The sequence below is a fragment of the Macaca mulatta genome, chromosome 7 (genome assembly GCF_049350105.2).
Source record: "Macaca mulatta isolate MMU2019108-1 chromosome 7, T2T-MMU8v2.0, whole genome shotgun sequence".
NCBI lineage: Eukaryota > Metazoa > Chordata > Mammalia > Primates > Cercopithecidae > Macaca > Macaca mulatta.
In genome coordinates this window covers 132,367,024-132,384,593 of record NC_133412.1, presented here as the reverse complement: position 1 = coordinate 132,384,593, position 17,570 = coordinate 132,367,024, and the positions used below count along the sequence as shown (strand labels likewise).

The 17,570-nt window shown below is 40.0% G+C and overlaps 1 protein-coding gene across 4 annotated transcripts in view; it reads right to left on the bottom strand.

Moving 5' to 3' along the window:
- DAAM1 (dishevelled associated activator of morphogenesis 1) overlaps positions 1 to 17,570 on the bottom strand; it is a 180,540-nt gene that overhangs the window by 106,846 nt on the left and 56,124 nt on the right. For all 4 annotated transcript variants that reach the window (XM_015143761.3, XM_077937888.1, XM_015143762.3 and 1 more), the window contains 1 exon segment: positions 1,599 to 1,818. In XM_015143761.3, the coding sequence (XP_014999247.1) occupies positions 1,599 to 1,781 (183 nt within the window). In that variant the 5' untranslated portion in view covers positions 1,782 to 1,818.

The window sequence follows — 17,570 nt, the reverse complement described above, 5'->3', positions numbered from 1 at the left end:
GGCAATAGGCCCATCGCTCCACGCAGACCAGAAATCAAACATCAGCTTCATAACCAATCTCATATTGGTTTATCTTTCTGCTTTATAAGTGAATTCTGGTCTGTAAGAGTTGGAGTGACATGGTCAGTTCAGATATTACCCAAGGAGAACACTAAAGCAGCCTACAGTATGTTCTTGACCAAAGAATCATGCAAAATGAATAGTATTCTCTAGTGTCTGTTGAACAATATAAATGGTCCATTTAGAACTAACTCCATTACAAATGAGATCACGTCCTTTACAGGAACATGGATGGAACTGGAAGCCGTTATCCTCAGCAAACTAATGCATGAATAGAAAACCAAACACCACACGTTCTCACTAATAAGTGGGAGCTGAATGGTGAGAACACATGGACACATGGGGGGAAACACACACTGGGGCATGTGGCAGGGGGCAAGGGGATGGTGGAGTGGGGAGAATATCAGGAAGAACAGCTAATGGATAGTGGGCTTAATACCTAGGTGATAGGATGGATGATCTGTGCAGCAAACCACCATGGCACATGTTCACCTGTGTAACAAACCTGCACATCCTGCACATGTACCTCAGAACTTAAAATGAAAGTTGAAGAAAAGAAAGAAAGAAGAACTAACTCCATTACAAAATGCCAGTGGTGATCAAGGCAGGATACAGTATTCATGTAACATTTATTAAGCAAGTTTAAAGGCCAGGCACTGGGCCACTCCCAGTGTGTACTGTTCTCACTGAAACATTATATCAAACCTAGAAGATGATGTTTTCTTCCTTCAGAAAACAGGATCAGAAAAATAACATGATTTTTTACAATTATGAAAATAAAGTCAGAGCAGTGATTTGAACCGAAGTCTTCCTAATTCCTATGCTAGCTCCCTTTAAACTATGCCATAATATCTTCTGAAATACAGAATAGAAACACCAACTGATGCTTGAAAAGCTAAGCTGGAGAATGTACATACATCTCTTGATGAATGGGTCCTGCACTAGATACATCCTTCATTTCAGTACACTTGATTCTAAAATATGATAGTATCTATAAAAAGATTCCCACAACAGTTATTATTCTAATCCTATCACTAGGCTAAATAATAATGCTGTACTTAAGTAATAATGTCTTTCACCAAAGGATCAACAACAGGATGGGAAGTATGACTAATTTTTTAAAAAATACATTAAAACTGTATATTCGGTGTGGGGGTAGGGGAGCATTAGGGAATCCCGATAGGTGTGAAGTAAATGAAGGATATGCATACATGTATAGACTAAGGATTGGGATGGAGACAAATTAAGAAGGGCAACTTAAGATGCAGTACTGCCACATATTTGAAGAACTGAAGGTCTAAATCCCTCCACCCACTTAAAGCTCCAGCAAAGCACTTGGATGTGGTAATACTACCCTCTTCTAACTCTTCCTTCTCCACAGGTTTAGTGCTGACGTGAGGGTGCAGACATAAAGGTGAATGCGGGCCATTTCACTGAAAAGGAAAAGTCCATGTCAAACCAAACCAACTCATTCACATCCTCTCCTCTTCTCCTTCCCTGGCTCCCCACCAATGCCAGGATAGAAAACTAGGACTCACCACCAGTTCACTGAACATGACATCCAGCTCCTCCACAGGGGGCATGGGCAATGCTGGCTCCATGGTCTGAAGCGCAAAGTTGCTATCGTTTCGCAGCCGATACGTGATTTCTGGGTGATCATTATTTCGGAAACAGCAAAAGATGAATGAAATACCTCGTCCACCTCTCTTTCTTGGGGCCATGGTTGAATTCTGTTCTATTTCTTGATGTGACTAAACTCTGCAAAAAGAGGATATGACTTGGTTAAGAGTACGGGAACAGACAAAATGGTTTTTAAAAGCCCAGACCAACTCAAGAAAGAGCTCCGTGTGCTGGCGACATTGTGTGCACCCTGCAGGGCACAGAAAGAACACCACCGAGTGGGTTTAGAGTCCACTTGGGCAGAGAACACACACCCTTCTATTCATTTGTTGACTGTTTCCTGCAATAACTGCTGAGCAAACAGGACAACTCCAGCCACTCTCCCAACAACATACACTCTAATTACACTGAGCTACTGTCTGTTCTTTGTACATCACATTCCCTTTCCTGCCGACCTAATTTGTTCTTGTTACTCTTCTTGAAAGAATGACCTTCTCTTCTTTGCCCCCTAGGAGATCTCTTTCTTATCTTTTAAAGTCTGATTCCAGACTGACTTAAAAGTCTCTTCCCTAAATAGAATAAATAACATATATGCTATGACATATATATCCATTCTAGCATGATCACATTCTAAGCTCTTTATAAGTGTGTCTTCCTGTTAGACTGTGGTAACTGAAGTCAGGGGAAGAGGCTGTGCATCAAGTATTTTGTGCGCCTAGTGCCCCGCACAATGCCAGGAAAAGAGAAGGCACTCCATAAATGTTCATTGTATTAACTAATTAAAATTTACAATAAAGCCAGGACTTGAGCTAGAAGGGCCAGAGATTTTCAAACTGAAAAGACAAAATGAATTCACCAGTAAGGAAAGGAAATGGTTAAATCACACACACACACACACACACACATACACACACATACACACACACACACACACACACACACACTCTCATCTAACAGAATATTATACACTAATTTAAAAGAATCAAGGCATTTGTGTATATAGATATGGGAAAATGTTGAAAATGCTATAGGAGTACATGATTTAAAGAATGTATGTATTTATAAATATATGAAAGAAAATATTAATAGCAGTAATCCTCAAAATAAAAACAGAGGGTTGGAGAACTACTTATTTTCACTTTTACCCTTTTGAATCCAAATTTTCACCACAAAAATATGTTTTTAATGATGATAGACGGTATGTTTTAAGTTACAACTGTATATATTGCCTTGGAAAGATTTCCAGTTGATACTGTCTATTGAAAAAAACCAAGTCAAAGAAGAACAATAGGCATAGCATGATGCCATTGTGTCTTTTTTAAAACGTCATACAAAAAGCCATATGTATACATTTATTTCCACCAAATGGTCCAAAAGGATAGACAACAAATCCCTAATTCCTCTCTTCTGAGAGTGGACTAAGATTAGAAAAAGGCAAGAAAAAGAATGTTCTTTTCATGCTTTTTCAAGAATAGTGGACACATTTAGATGTATAACTGTTATAAGTCTTCAATGTTTAAAAAGAGATGAGGTTAAAAGAAAAAAAAAAAGGTAGGATGAGTATTGGTCCTTCAAGAGATGGAAGGGCAGGGGAGGAGAAACGTATCTTGGTCAGGGAAGGTGATAGAACAAGGCTGTGAATGCATTATTTATACACTTAAATATAGAAGTATACACTTAGAAGAAAGACTAGGGTCAAGTTTGTCAACATTTAACAAATCTGGACAGTGAGAAAACCAATGCCTTCTTTGAACTTTTTTTGTTCTTAAGTTTTAAACGTAAACTCCAACCCATTGACTTACGGCATCTTCCAAATCAGATAATCCAACTCCAAAATGTGTAGCCAATTTCTTGATTTTGTAATTAATACTACTATGTAAATAAGTAAAAGCACTCATAAACAACTATAATTTCCAGAGACTTCTACAGTGTAGTCCTCAGCTGACTTGAAGTGAAAGTGGTCTCTACCGTTAGGAACTGGGAGGTTCTGTGATGGGGAGGGAGGGAAAGGACAAAAGCAGTGTGTCTATCACAGAGTCCACAATGATGCTCTAAGTGGCTCTTAAACAAAGACTAAGTCAAACATCCAATGTCCTGTTCTGTTGAAGCATATGTCTTCTGGCCTAGGGTGTACTTGTGCAAGGTCACACTGAGACATATGTCATAATTGGGATTCCTTTGGCAAATGTGCATTAATACCTACTATGTACCAGGAATGACAGTAGTCGCCTAAGCATATGGAAATGAACAGGTCACTCACTAGAAGCTCATAATCTAGTAAGAGACAGTAGTTCACCAGATAGTTATAATAAAGGTAATATGCCAGTAAGTGCCAAGTAAACTGAGCAGGAATTACCTAAGAATCTGGATGGATGAGTGGAGTTTTGACAGAATATGAAAAACAGGGTCTTTAGGCAGAGGGAAGAGTACGAGCAAAGGCATGAGGTAGGAAGGAGCATGAAGGATACAGGGAATGAGTGGTATGGTACAGACTGTGCTGTATATACCACCATCTTCTCAGAGCAGAGCTCTGGGTCTCATCTCCCTGCTGAAAATCTGCCAATGGCTCCCCAATACCATTCTAAATTGGCTTTCAGTGGATTTCAGCTCAACTTTTGTCTTTCCTAATTCCTCAAAAATATCCTACACGTTACTCAACAGGCATTTTCGATGCCCCGTAAACATCTTGCACTCCTCTCACCTTCCACCCAAGTAGACCACTCATTCCTTCTCGCTCTTGCCTTTGTCTAGCAACATCCTCCCACCCTGAAAGTACCAATCCTGAGAGTACACCCACTGCTGCTGATAGCTGAAATTCAGTTCTGCATTTCCGAAGGGCAATTTATCAAAGTCTTAAAGTGGTCACACATTTTGACCTAGTATTTCTACTTCTGAAAATGTATGCTTAGGAAATATTCAGAGACATTATCAAAAATGTTTTCACAGCAGTTTCCAAAGCATTATCTATAAGAGCAAATAAGGGCACAGAATAAGTGCTTGTAATGAAGAACCATACAGAAAAGGTAAATAAGTTATGGTACAACTAGATAACAGACTACCAAGCAGCCCTTTGTAAAAGAATATTTAATGACGTGCAAACACGTAAAGAATAAACAATACAGTGACCCATTTTTGTGAGAAAAAATTTACATATATGAGCAGGCAAAAAGGACAAAATAAATAAAATGCAGGCAGCAGTTAGTTCTGTGACAAATGTAGAGATTACCTTGTTTGTTTTAACAAACAAAAACATTCTTCTGCACTTCCTAAGTTGGCATATTGAAGACATACTACTTTCACAATAAATAAAGTGAGATTTTAAAAACCCATTGATATGATTATCTGCTTACATTAGAGGCGGAAATGAGTATGAGTATGCAAAAATGTTCCTATCAAAAATATCCAAGTTAGGTTAATCTACATACCAGCTTTCAAACTATCTGTGGTAAAGAACTAGTTGTTTTCATCCAATCTGTTATAAACTGAAAGATCTCAGCAATGTCAAATTGCTATAAAAGTTTACATGCTTAATCTCAATTCTTTTTTTTTTTTTTTTTTTTTTGAGACAGAGTCTTGCTCTGTTGCCCAGACTGGAGTACAGTGGCGTGATCTCGGCTCACTGCAACCTCTGTCTCCCGGGGTTCATGCCATTCTCCTGCCTCGGCCTCCCGAGTGGTTGGGACTACAGGCGCCTGCCGCCACGTCCAGCTAATTTTTTGTATTTTTAGTAGAGATGGGGTTTCACCATGTTAGCCAGGATGGTCTCGATCTCCCGACCTCATGATCCACCGGCCTTGGCTTCCCAAAGTGCTAGGATTACAGGCGTGAGCCACTGTGCCCAACCTAATCTCAATTCTTGTACCCAACACAGGTAGGCAGCAGCAGTGCTGATGTACATTAGGACATGGGAGTCATGACCTATCTCATTAAAATATAACTGTTAATATTTGTCTCTGGTATGTGTCCTCAGAGCAGGGACCACATCCCACTCGGAAGCCAGGCTAGTGTCACATATCTTAGCCTCGGTAAACTAAAGAGAGATCATTCTGGGATTACCAACAAGGTCTGTATGACTGTGGGAGATGGGGAAGTGTTGCCCAGGAAGACAGGGCAGGAAGGCAATGTTCAGGCTATTGGGAAATGAGGGCAAGAAAATAAAGTAGGCTAAAATAGGCAAGGGCCAGCTCATGGAGGGTCCTATGGCCCACATTCAGACTTCAAAGCTCATTTCCAGCCATCCCTTTCAGGCAGTCTTGCTAATCTGCCTAACTAGATATGGTCTGGGCTCTCTTAGCATTTTGTGACCCCCATCATGTACAGCCAACAGTTACTGTAAATAGAGGTCTGGGTCTTTATTTCCTCACTGAAGAATCAACTCCTGAGGAAAAGTGACATGGCACATGTCATTTAGTGTTTTGCACATAGGGGTACAATCAAAGTATTTACAGAATAAACGAACATAGCAACAGTTTTCCTTTTGCATGTTACAAGTTTCACTTAAACCCAAGTTATATTACATTCTGGCTGTACTGAGGAGGGGCGAGAAGTAGGGGGTAATGTTAAGATCTAAAAATCAGTCCAAAGCATTTTCAAGTCTTAAAAAGAAAATCCCAACAGTTTTATAAACAAAAGAATATGAAGTTCTTGGCTAGTTTCTAAGATGGGTAGTAAGACACAGGGTCTACTACATTTAAGAACCTAATTGAAATCCTTTCAATAAGCACCAAAATATTGCCTTTGATGGTAATTTGTATATGGAAGCCTCAGTGAAACCCAAAGGCCAAGTTTTTATGCTGACTCCTCCACGGATCCCCAAATACAAGGTCCTTTCCTAAACCCATCCCTAAACTCTAGATGATGGCATGTGTTGGAGATTTTCAACAGGCATCCATTTTTTCCCCATATATGGAGTTCCACTATTCCGAGCCTAGTCTCTTAGATATAGACCAAAACAGGAAACAAAAGGAATCATTCCACTGGACCCCTCAGAAGCACCTGCCCACCTTAACTGCCCTAGCACTTCGCTGACGAGTGATTCCAACAACTGCCCTGTATATATGATTTAATACTCATATTTGCACCCATCACTTCATTTCATCATCCCCATTTCACAGGTGAGACTTAAGATGGAAAAAGGCAGGCCATCAGGAAGACAGAAGTTTGAGGGGCCACACACTGGAGAGAGGTCTCTGCACTGGCCCTTAACAACTTGATTTTCCAGCCCCCATCTCCCAATACCCTGAATGCTGCCCATGCCCTTACACACTTGATTTGCTGGTAGAGATGTTTATGCAGAGAAGCCCATACATCATAAAAGTAACAACAGCTTCCCTAGCCCATCATATCCATCCATTTCATCATTTAGTCAAATGTTTATCAAGTAAAAATTATGAGCCAAATATTCCAAACACTGGGCTGGGCACTAAGGGAAAAGAGATGAAAATGAGAAAAAGATACCTGTGTGCTTTGGGGAAGGCAGGAAAAAAAAAATCAAGAAAACTAAAACGTTATTCCTGAAGTTGGCTCATATTACAGGGGATGCAAAGAAGAAAGTGAAGGGCAATGGTGGTAGTGGTGGGAGGGCAGCTCCTTCAGATAGTATGATCAGGGAGGGCCTCTCCTGACCACAGGCATTTAAGCTGAGACCTGATGGATAAAATGGGACCAGTCTTGCAAAGTGCTAGGGAAGACGATTCCAGGTTAAAGGAGGTATGTGTGAAGACCAGGGCAGGTGGGGAGCTGGCACATTTCAGTCACTAGGGAAGACCAATGTGGCTGAAGCCTAATCAGCCATGGTGGATGCTGAGTCGTGGCGGTGCTAGGAAGGAAGAGGCTGAAGATGGCGGGGCCCAGACCAGAGGAGCTACATGCTGGAAGGTGGTCTCTGCCCTGGCCCTTGCCAACTTTATTTTCCAGCCCACATCTCCCAATACCCTAAACATGCCTCATACGCAGGCATCCGCGTGCACTCATCAGACCTCGGCAATGGTCGCACTTCTTAGCCCACACATCTACGGTGTCCTCAGCCTGGAGTGTCTTCCTTATCTGACTCTTCCACTCAGCATTCAAGATTCTGCTCAAATACTGCTGCTTTGTAGGCCTTCAGTTTCCCAGAACTGTTACACATTTCTTTCTACACGTCTAGCATGATATACATACTTGAGTGTCCTTTTTTTTTTTTTTTTTAATGTCCATTTCCCCTACTAGTCTATGAGATCCTGAAGGCAGGGACTAAGTTTTAGTCAATCCCTGGCACGTAGTATATTCTCAACAAATGTTTGTTGAATGCAAAAGTATAAATGCCTAAGTGAACAGATGGTCTTACCTCTGAATGTCAGAGAAATGTGACTGGGTGTTCTTCCCATAGTTGTCTGCAGATCTGTTTTCAAACCCACCAAGACATTTGAAGCCAATCCGATCATTGAGTTCTCCTCAGGCACTTGTAAAGCTTTCTCATGCTGACAGAAGTCTCATAAACGAATTCCATCCTTGGGATATTTGCAGCTTTCCAGCTTCCCAACAGTGAGGAATTTCTGGCCAAACTAGCTGGTGCGTAGTTTTTCAACTCATTCCCAAGTAAGTGCCATTGAAAAGAGACTCACTGATAAAATCTTTTAGACATTTCCCCAATATCTTATATTCAGTCAACATTTTGCCCAAGAAAACATTCACTTACTCAGCCATCATGATCTGAACTTCCTCAATACACCCACAGAGTGTTAGGTACTGGAGACACAGATTAAGAAAACTCAAAACGCCATTTGGGGAGATAATAGACTAGTGCAGACATACAGCAGGGAGGGGAGTTGGTCCTTTTCCTGTCCGATGAAGAGGAAATGCATAGTTCCTGAAACTAGGGACCTAGGTTTCCACATCGGTCTCTTTTTAATCAGATCAGCCTGAGGAAGAGGACTAATTCACCATGACAGCTGGGCCCTGAACCAGAGCACATCTTCTAATCTCAGCTTCTGGCATTGCTGTAGAGGAAGAAGTCACTTCTGGGACATCCAAACTGCAATCCATCTGTGACATTACAGATGACTATTGCTATGCTGTGCACAAGGAAACAATTAAAAAAGCTTCTTAAGATTCTGGAGCAGGTGCATTTTCCTTAGCAAAGAGGAAGAAATCCAATCCATCTGTGGCCTAGCTAGAAGTCAGAGTCATTTGTACCGCCCTTTAACAAAACAAGCAAGACTCTCAATGTAGCAACAGTCAAAAACTGAGGCCAAATTTTAGGGAATGTGGATGATGATAATTATGACGGTAAAACATTGGAAAACAACCTATAGTCCACAAGAAAACCCTCCCTAACACTTTCCTTTGATAATGCCAAGTCATAATATATGTGATATGTAAAGTGTGTTTTCCACAAAGCAAGACACAATCAGTATTTAATACATGAGTGAAATGTTAAGGTTGTCATAACAAAACAGATTTTCGCTGATATGCAGACTATTTTAATTGGTTCATCAGGACTTCTGCCACACATTTATAAGATGACTGTCCAGACTGAGGAATCCAATTGCCAAGGTTTTCCTCTAGCTGGAGGGGTTTAGGGGAAATGGCAGTCAAGATATGCTGGAGGAAGGGAGGGAGGGACAATGAGTTCCTGAGAGCCACCAGCTTGGTTAGAAGTTGTGAGAGTTTTTACATCCACTTGCAAAGGGCAGTGGGAACCATAATTGTTCTTCCCCACTTCTATTACATGAATCAAGATGGACAGCATCTGACATTGAATTTTCCTAAGAATTATAATGCCAACACTAAAATATAGTCATTGTTCTGGTACTATAAATGGTCTCTGGAATTTCTGAAACAATAGAATTCATGTCACAACCATAAAAAGAAGGACAAGAAAACAGAGTTATGCAATAAGAGCAACTTTAAAGAGAAAGGTTGGGGGACCCTCCACGTTAGTTGCCACACCCATGTTTTCAGAACTGCAGTTTACCTCACATTTTGCAATTTTCCAAAGGGCCCTGATATGTAATTTGCGTTGCAACAACACAATAATGTTAACCCAAATTGTCTTATCAAGAAAAATGTGAAAGGAAAAAAATTGCTTTGCTTCTCTCCTTGGCCATCCCTCTCCTCTCTCACATTCCTCATGTCTGGTTTCATTTTGCAAATACACCAGATGCCAAATACTATTTGGAGCTTAAAAAAAAAAAAAAAATCACGAGTTGTAGTCTAAAGCTTATAGGAGAAACGTCTGAAAGGGAATTGTGTTTTCCCTGCAGGTTTCAACATCCTCTCCATCAGGAAACGGAAAGGGCGTTTCTCAGTCAGTGTGTCAGTGGAGGGACAGCCCTGCCCATACACTTGGTCCCAAAAGGATGTTCTAATAGGGCACTTCTTGGAGTGGCTCCTGGAACTTCACCCAGCAGTCGATCCTCTAGACCCAGTAACTTTTCTGAGGCAAGAAGAAAACAATGAAAGCATCTATGGACAGGGAAACCAATATGCAAATGTTCAAAAAAGCCATTAGCACCCTGAAAACACTTTCTACTTCTGTCTGCTCTCTCTGCCTCAGCATAGGCAGGGGACACAGAGTGGAAGCCAGAACTGCCCACTTCCTTCCCCACTTTCTCCCTAGATAAGGGAGGAGGGCACCCAGGTGAAGTCCGTGCATACCCTCAGGCCAGACCAGGCCTCAACCAGCGTGTAATTAACAGTCCTTTTCCAAGCCCTACCAGAAACACTATGCCCCACCCCACATGTAAACAGCAAAGAAGAGGACCTCCAAGTTTTGATCCTAAAAAGCTGGCAACAACTGTTCTGTGTCACGTAATACCATAACCATGGGTTTAGGGTATAAATCCCTAAAGCCAATATAACAAGGTCCTCGAGTTAGGAAGTTTGTGCTGTTCACGTGACAGAAACCAGAGTGTGGAAGCCAAGACATCTCGTCTAGATCATCTGGGAGAGGAGCCAAATCCAAAGTGTCCTTGGAGCACCCTGAAGACATCACAGCTCACAGAGAGCTGTGCCCTCCCTCTGCTGACCTGTTGCTAGTCTGTGAGTTAAGTCAATAAACAACTGTAAGCTGAAGTCAAAAGAAATGCAAATAATTTTCTCCCTCTGGGTTCCAATCTGCCTCTAAGGGATCCGCTCAGATACTGTACAAAGACAAATTTAAATTGTGGGGGCTACAAAAACATAAAATATTACAACTCCACTGCCAGCTTTGTCACATCAAAGCTCTCCCTCTGATCTAAGAGGCCAAGTTTTGTTCTTTACAAATGTACAAAAGAATGCAACCTTCCTGAATCACCAGCAGCTCTTTCAAAAATCTGAGAGTAAGGCCATCAGTCATGGAAAGAATACTTGTATGTTGCAAGATACCGGCAGTCACCTGTACTCTACACACACTGCTCCTCTGTGATCCAAGTGTATGATCCCTAAAGTCAGTCTTCACAAATATAGGTGAATGTGGCTGCCTCTGAAAATGTCCCCCCACCACAACGACCACACTTTTGGTATTTAAGGCTTCAGATCTTCCCAAACAAGCAGTCAACCCTTTGGTGCCATCCACATAGAAAATGCAAATAATGTTAAAAGACATTGTTTCAAAAAGAAATATATTATTAGGCATTTTTTAACTTCCTCACAATTGAAATAATGCAGGCGAATTCTGAGATGCGAAGTTGAATGCATATATACTTAATTTCAACAATTATGTTTACCATAACTTGAAGCAAAGTTTACTATGGATTAAAGAAGATACTGGAGGTACTCTGGGCTGAGGGCTCATAGTCACACTAAGTCCCTCTCCCTGGTGAGGCCTAGACAGGGTCCCTTGGGGAAGTGAGTACTGCTCCCAGTCCTTACAGCCCCAAACCAGATGCTGTTCAATCTTGTTCCTTCTCAAACGTTGTAACTGTATTTTATCATGGAGGCATTTTATTGCCAAGAAGGTATAATTTTTATTTCTACATGGGCTTCTGTGGAGAAAAATGGCTCTTGGCATACTTGGTAAATGACAGTTTACTGAACTGAAAATAAAGAAATAAAATTTTGCCCAGGGGACTTTATATGTTCATGTTTATACTGAAAGCAAATTTTAAAACTCACTAATTACCTTCCTCTTTTTATGTTCTTCTACTTTTATGCCAAGATTACTTTAATACAATTGCAACAGGAGAAAATGAAACATCACAAAGAACAAAGATTCTTGCTGAAAATTAGCCTCACTCTCTGGTAACAATTAAGAAACCTCCAACTTTCTCATGCAGATGCCTGTGCTTTCCAGTTAGGGAAAAACTGATAGACACAATATCACATGGGCAGCCGCAGAATTGCAACACAGGTTCAAATAACAGCTCCACCACTTCTTTCTTGGAATGACTTTAGGACAGAGACTTACATCCTCTGAAACTCAGTTTTATCATCTGTAAAAATAAAGTTGTACATATTTTTGCCTCCCCTCTGTTGTAAGAAAGTGAATTAAGATGGTTTACAATGAAAACACAATGAGACCAAACTTTTAACACAGAATGAAACACAGAAAGTCAAGGTGGGAGAAACCCAGGGGGCTGTACATGAAAAAAATCTAAGAGTAGGAAAGCTAGAGCACAACACTTCGGTGTGAGCTTCCAAGCAGCCCGTGCAAAAAAAGAAAATGGATGGATCATGTAGCTCTTACCCACTAATTAAACATGCCAATTCATGTTTCATGCCAAGGGGAAGATTCCTTCTTAGCCCAGGCAGAAACTGTTCACAGGCGTAGTCTAAAGGCTAAATGAGATGCTCTGTCTCCTCACACCATCTAGCACCCCGAAGTACTCAAGAAATGTCTGATGGCTTTTGGGTGGACACTATAAAGGGAAGTGGGAACTACATTAAAAAGTTGGGGACAAGGATTTATTTGTTAACTACTGTTTGGTGGAAATATGTTAACCAGATTCCTTTCTCTGACATTCCTGTGTGTATCAGCAGAGTAAATTCCTGGCATGAGACTGGTTTAATCTCTAGAGGGCAGTTGTCATCACTAAATCAAGGGCTCTGCAGGTTGGTCAGCTTATCTTCAAATTGTGGGAAATTCTCTGAGGGTTTCTGGAGCAGGATGGGAAAAGGCATTTTTTTTAAAAAAGCTTTCCTGTATATTTTGAAGAATTCAGCAGGTTTAATATTCCAATCCAACCAATTGTACAAAAACTCTCACATTTGCATACCCAATTTAGTTACTGCAAGGACATTGACATTTGCAATATTGATATGATTCCCCTTAATATCCTGAGTCACTGATCATATCTACTTATCCTTCTACTTTCTAAGTCTGAAGGTATCTTCTCTGGCCAAGAAGCGATTGTGAACTGATTACCAAGATAGAAAATCTACTGCAAACCCTCAAGATATAAGCACCCAGGGCCACTGGCTTTCACACTTTTTCCTCAGAAAGATCATTCTGAACACATGTGGACACTGCCACAATTTGCCACTACAAATGTAAAAAATGTTTAGAGAGAGCTAAGTATATGGTGATTCCTGAGTTGAAAATCACAGTGTGGCAAGCTGTTTATTAGAGCTTGAGTCTCTCCACAATGCCTGCTGCTCAGAGGGGCTCATTTGGGGCAGCGCGCTGAGCTTTGCATCATGGCCAGCACTATACCACACCTCGGTTCCAGCTTTTCTTAATGCGTCCTGCTGATGATGCGGCAAGGAGAAGCCACCCAGAAACAATGACAGAGTCACATTATAAAAACTGGAACTCCCTTCAAAAGCAGCACCCTGCCCTTCGTAAAAATTCTACTTACAAATTTTACATAATGGATGTTCAAAAGAGGCGTATGGAAAGATGATGAACGCTTCAACTATATGCAAGATGAAGTATAGAAATAAGGCAGTAGAGAGGACAGCTGCCTCTAATGCTGTCCTGTTTCAGGTGTTGTGTGGCTCTAGGACGTATTGCTACACATCTTCTCTGATGATTAAAGTAAAGGCATTAAGTTGGTATGTCAGCCTATAAAATTTCATTCCAAAGACACAACATTAAAAAGACTTAGAGAAATAACGCCTTGACACAGAACTTCCCCAACCTCCCTTCATGTTGGGAACTTTCATAAGCATTTAGATATACAACCCTCCAAATATACAACAAACTTAAAGGAAAAAAAAAAAAAACACTACAGAGTGAAAGATGACTGAGGGAAGAACCTCAGCCCCACAGTAGGCAATCTCATAACTGTGGATGGGAAAGTCAACTGTATCACCTCAGTGGAAGGCAACCTGACAGTGTCTGTTATGATAATGCACTGGCCCTTTGATCCACATCTTACACTTTCTAGCTACACAAAAGCAAACTTTCTAGATTGCTTATCTAAGAAGTTGACCTACAGATATATTCATACACAGGCACCAAGACATATCAACAAAGGTGTTCATTACAACCTTGAAATAGAAAACAGGTTTCCTAACTTGTAATAGAGAATCATGTGTCTTTTAGTAGGGGAATGTTTTAATAAATGTTATCTCATTCTTCAACAACAATGCTGTACCACACACCAACAAAATCGGAATCTCTGGTGTTGGGGCCCAGGCATGGGTGTTTTTCCAAGCCCCACAGGTGATTCCAATGTGCAGCAAACTTTGAGAAATAGTGCTAAAGAACCCTATGCCCAGGGTTACAAAGAACATACTAGGTCCACAGGACTGACATGAAAAAAATGAACATATTCAGAAGAAAAGACAGAGAAGAAGAAAGAAAGGTTTATAACAATATATATGTAGCACCATTATGTTTAAAAACTGTATTTGCAGCAATATGTATGTACATACCTATATATGGGATGTATATAGTTCCAGAACTGTTTCAAGTATTAACTGAAAGACAACTAAAGTATTTAACCAAGTGCTTAGCCCCCACACACAAGATGCTCAATAAATGTTAGCTATTATTTCCATGTGTACCTAAGTTTGTCTCTGTGGAATCTATATGGAGTTTCAAGTGGCTAATGAACTCTCCTGAGTGCATAATGCAGGTGACAGTATCCTACTGAAAAAAGGGTGTTTGCAAGCCTTCTCAATAACCCCATTAAAACTCTAAGTATACACCTCAATAACTCCTTAGTTGTTATATTGACTCTTTTGTTTAAAATTACAGCTTGCTTTCTGTGCATACTTGAAACCCATGCCCATAAATGCAGACAATTTCACTGTCAGTATTTTACTCATTTGTAAATCCACCAAAATGGTCCATTGAAAAGTTTTTCTATGTTAGCCAACAAATTTAAAAACTTCAATGTAATGTTAGATGCAAACTTGAGGAAATACAGAGAGGAAGAATGTTCCCAAGGTTGCAGGCACCAGCTACAGGGATAACAATGGGACCGACTTTTAAACAATGATTTGTTTTGTTTTAAATTCTGTATGTTCCAAGATGTAATTTTAAGAGACTCTCTGGTTCACTAAAGCCATTATGTCAGAAGTTCTTCAGACAGTCTCAGGGCCAGTTAGAAGAGAACATGGGGAGTTCTACTAATTTTTTCCTTTTATTGGACTTTGTTTCAATTATAGTTCTATTTGTGGATCAGAAATCATAGGGGTATCACAAATATACCCAAGAATAAGAGATTTTAGTATGTTCATAAATGAATGAAACTTACTACTTGGCACATTTTAAAGATGCAATCAAATGTATTTAAAATTTATATTTTTATAGGACTGAATTCAGTATAATTTCCAAAACTCTCCTCTACTTCCAGGTACTGTAAAAAAGAGTGCATATAAGCCACATTTTATCCTACTTAGACACTGAATGTGTGGCTGCAGCAATTTTAAAGCGGGTTCCCAGTAATTTTCTCAAGTACATGCTCCTAAAGTTCTATCTTTAAAGGGTAAAATGTTTGAAGTTCTCCTTATCAATGAATAAAAAAGTCATCACACTGTTTATAGAATAAAATGAAAAATGGTGACTGAATTTACAAGTGGAAAGAGATAGTATTTGAGAATGAGAAGGAACTTATGATTTTTATCAAGAAATATGAAATTGAGGTCTGAATGCTAACAATAGTCCTATAAGATCTCTAATTACCTCCTGAATACACTTTCCAACTTTATGTAGTTGCAACCTAATTCTCTCAAATATGGGCACTTAATATTCATTACAGACAGTTGGAAAGGAAATCAATGATTTTGAGAACAGCAAAATATTAGCAGTTTCATGGTATCAGTCCCAGTGAAATAAAATTGCCATTATTTTGGAAGCAAATATCCATTGAAAAAGAACAATGGATTTTTCTGAAACTGTTACAAACTTCTAGAACATAAGTACACAGGGCTCCCAGGACAAGGATGCCAACGGAACATGTCTATCAAGCTTTGGGAAAATACCTAAGATGCCAGGAATTTGTTCTGCTGTGTTAATAGGCTCCTTTGGCAATTGAATTCCAAGTGACTTCTGGAATGACCTAGGAAGAACTGGGTAATGATGTCATTTCCAGGTAGAAGGAAGTCACACGAAAGCAGAGCCTTGAAGAAATACAAAACTGAGGGATGGGCCAGGCGTGGTGGCTCAGGCCTGTAATCCCAGCACTTTGGGAGGCCAAGGCGGGCGGTCACGAGGTCAGGAGATCGAGACCATCCTGGCTAACACGGTGAAACCCCGTCTCTACTAAAAATACAAAAAATTAGCCGGGCAAGGTGGCAGGCGCCTATAGTCCCAGCTACTTGGGAGGCTGAGGCAGGAGAATGGCGTGAACCCAGGAGGCAGGCGGAGGTTGCAGTGAGCAGAGACTGTGCCACTACACTCCAGCCTGGGCAACAGAGTGAGACTCCATCTCAAAACAAAACAAAACAAAACAAACAAAACAAAACAAATGAGGAATGTACTTTCAGGAAAACAAAGGCGTTTCCTTTTAATACTCATTTTAAACGTGCCTACTCTATACAAAATAAAAATAATGCACAGATCTTGAGGATGGAGAAGGGGTAGAGGAAAGTTATAAGACTAGCAGCCAAGAACACAAAAGCACATGTGTTGAGTGGGTAAAATGGTCACATATATAATCTCTTTTCATTAAACAAAGCTAATCATCAACCAAAATAGAAATTAGCAGCAGCAGCAAGAAAGAGTGTGTTTTCTCACTGGGGATTCCTCTCCATGTGCTAAATATCCTTGGGAAGTTATTCACATAGCTAAACAAACACTTCTGTACTGCAGGAGCCAAACAATAAGCAAAGAAAGATCCTTACTGAATTTTAATTACTGTAAGTGGATTACCACACTCTTTATTTAAGCCTGAGTCAAACAAAACAAAACAAAACAAAAAGTCATTCCATAGTCATCAAGAGGGAAATGTGAAGGAAGTTGATACTACCCAATGTGTCCTCTCCACCCAACTGTAATTTTCTAAATAATTAGGTGTGAACACTAATTGCTTTATTGGATAATTCGAGACAACTAAACACTAAAGAGACTGCCTCTCTTGCAAAATTTTTTCTAAGTGAAATAACATGGAAAGTTCTAATTTAAATTATTACTCCTACTCACTTACCAAGCCGGAGTATTTGGATAGAAGTTAATATTTAGACTTCAGATTCTGAGGAATATTGTTAAACAGGCAAAAGTCGTCTGCTAAATACAGGAAGCTTTCAATACAGTACTGCTTAAATGATTTAGGGTACACTCAATTAAAAAATCTTTTCTGGTATGTTAGAGGAGTAACAATATTAAAAAACAGTCCAGGTTGCATAACATGGTATATGATAAATGTAAAATGGATATACTTATTTAAACATGCAAAGACATTATTTAGCATGTGATAAAATAAGATACCAAAACCCATTAAGAGTGGCTCCTTCTAGAGAAGGAAACGGAGATTGCTTTCATTGTAATTCCGTTTTGTTTTTTTTTTAACGTGAGCTTGGATTACATTTTTTCTCCTTAA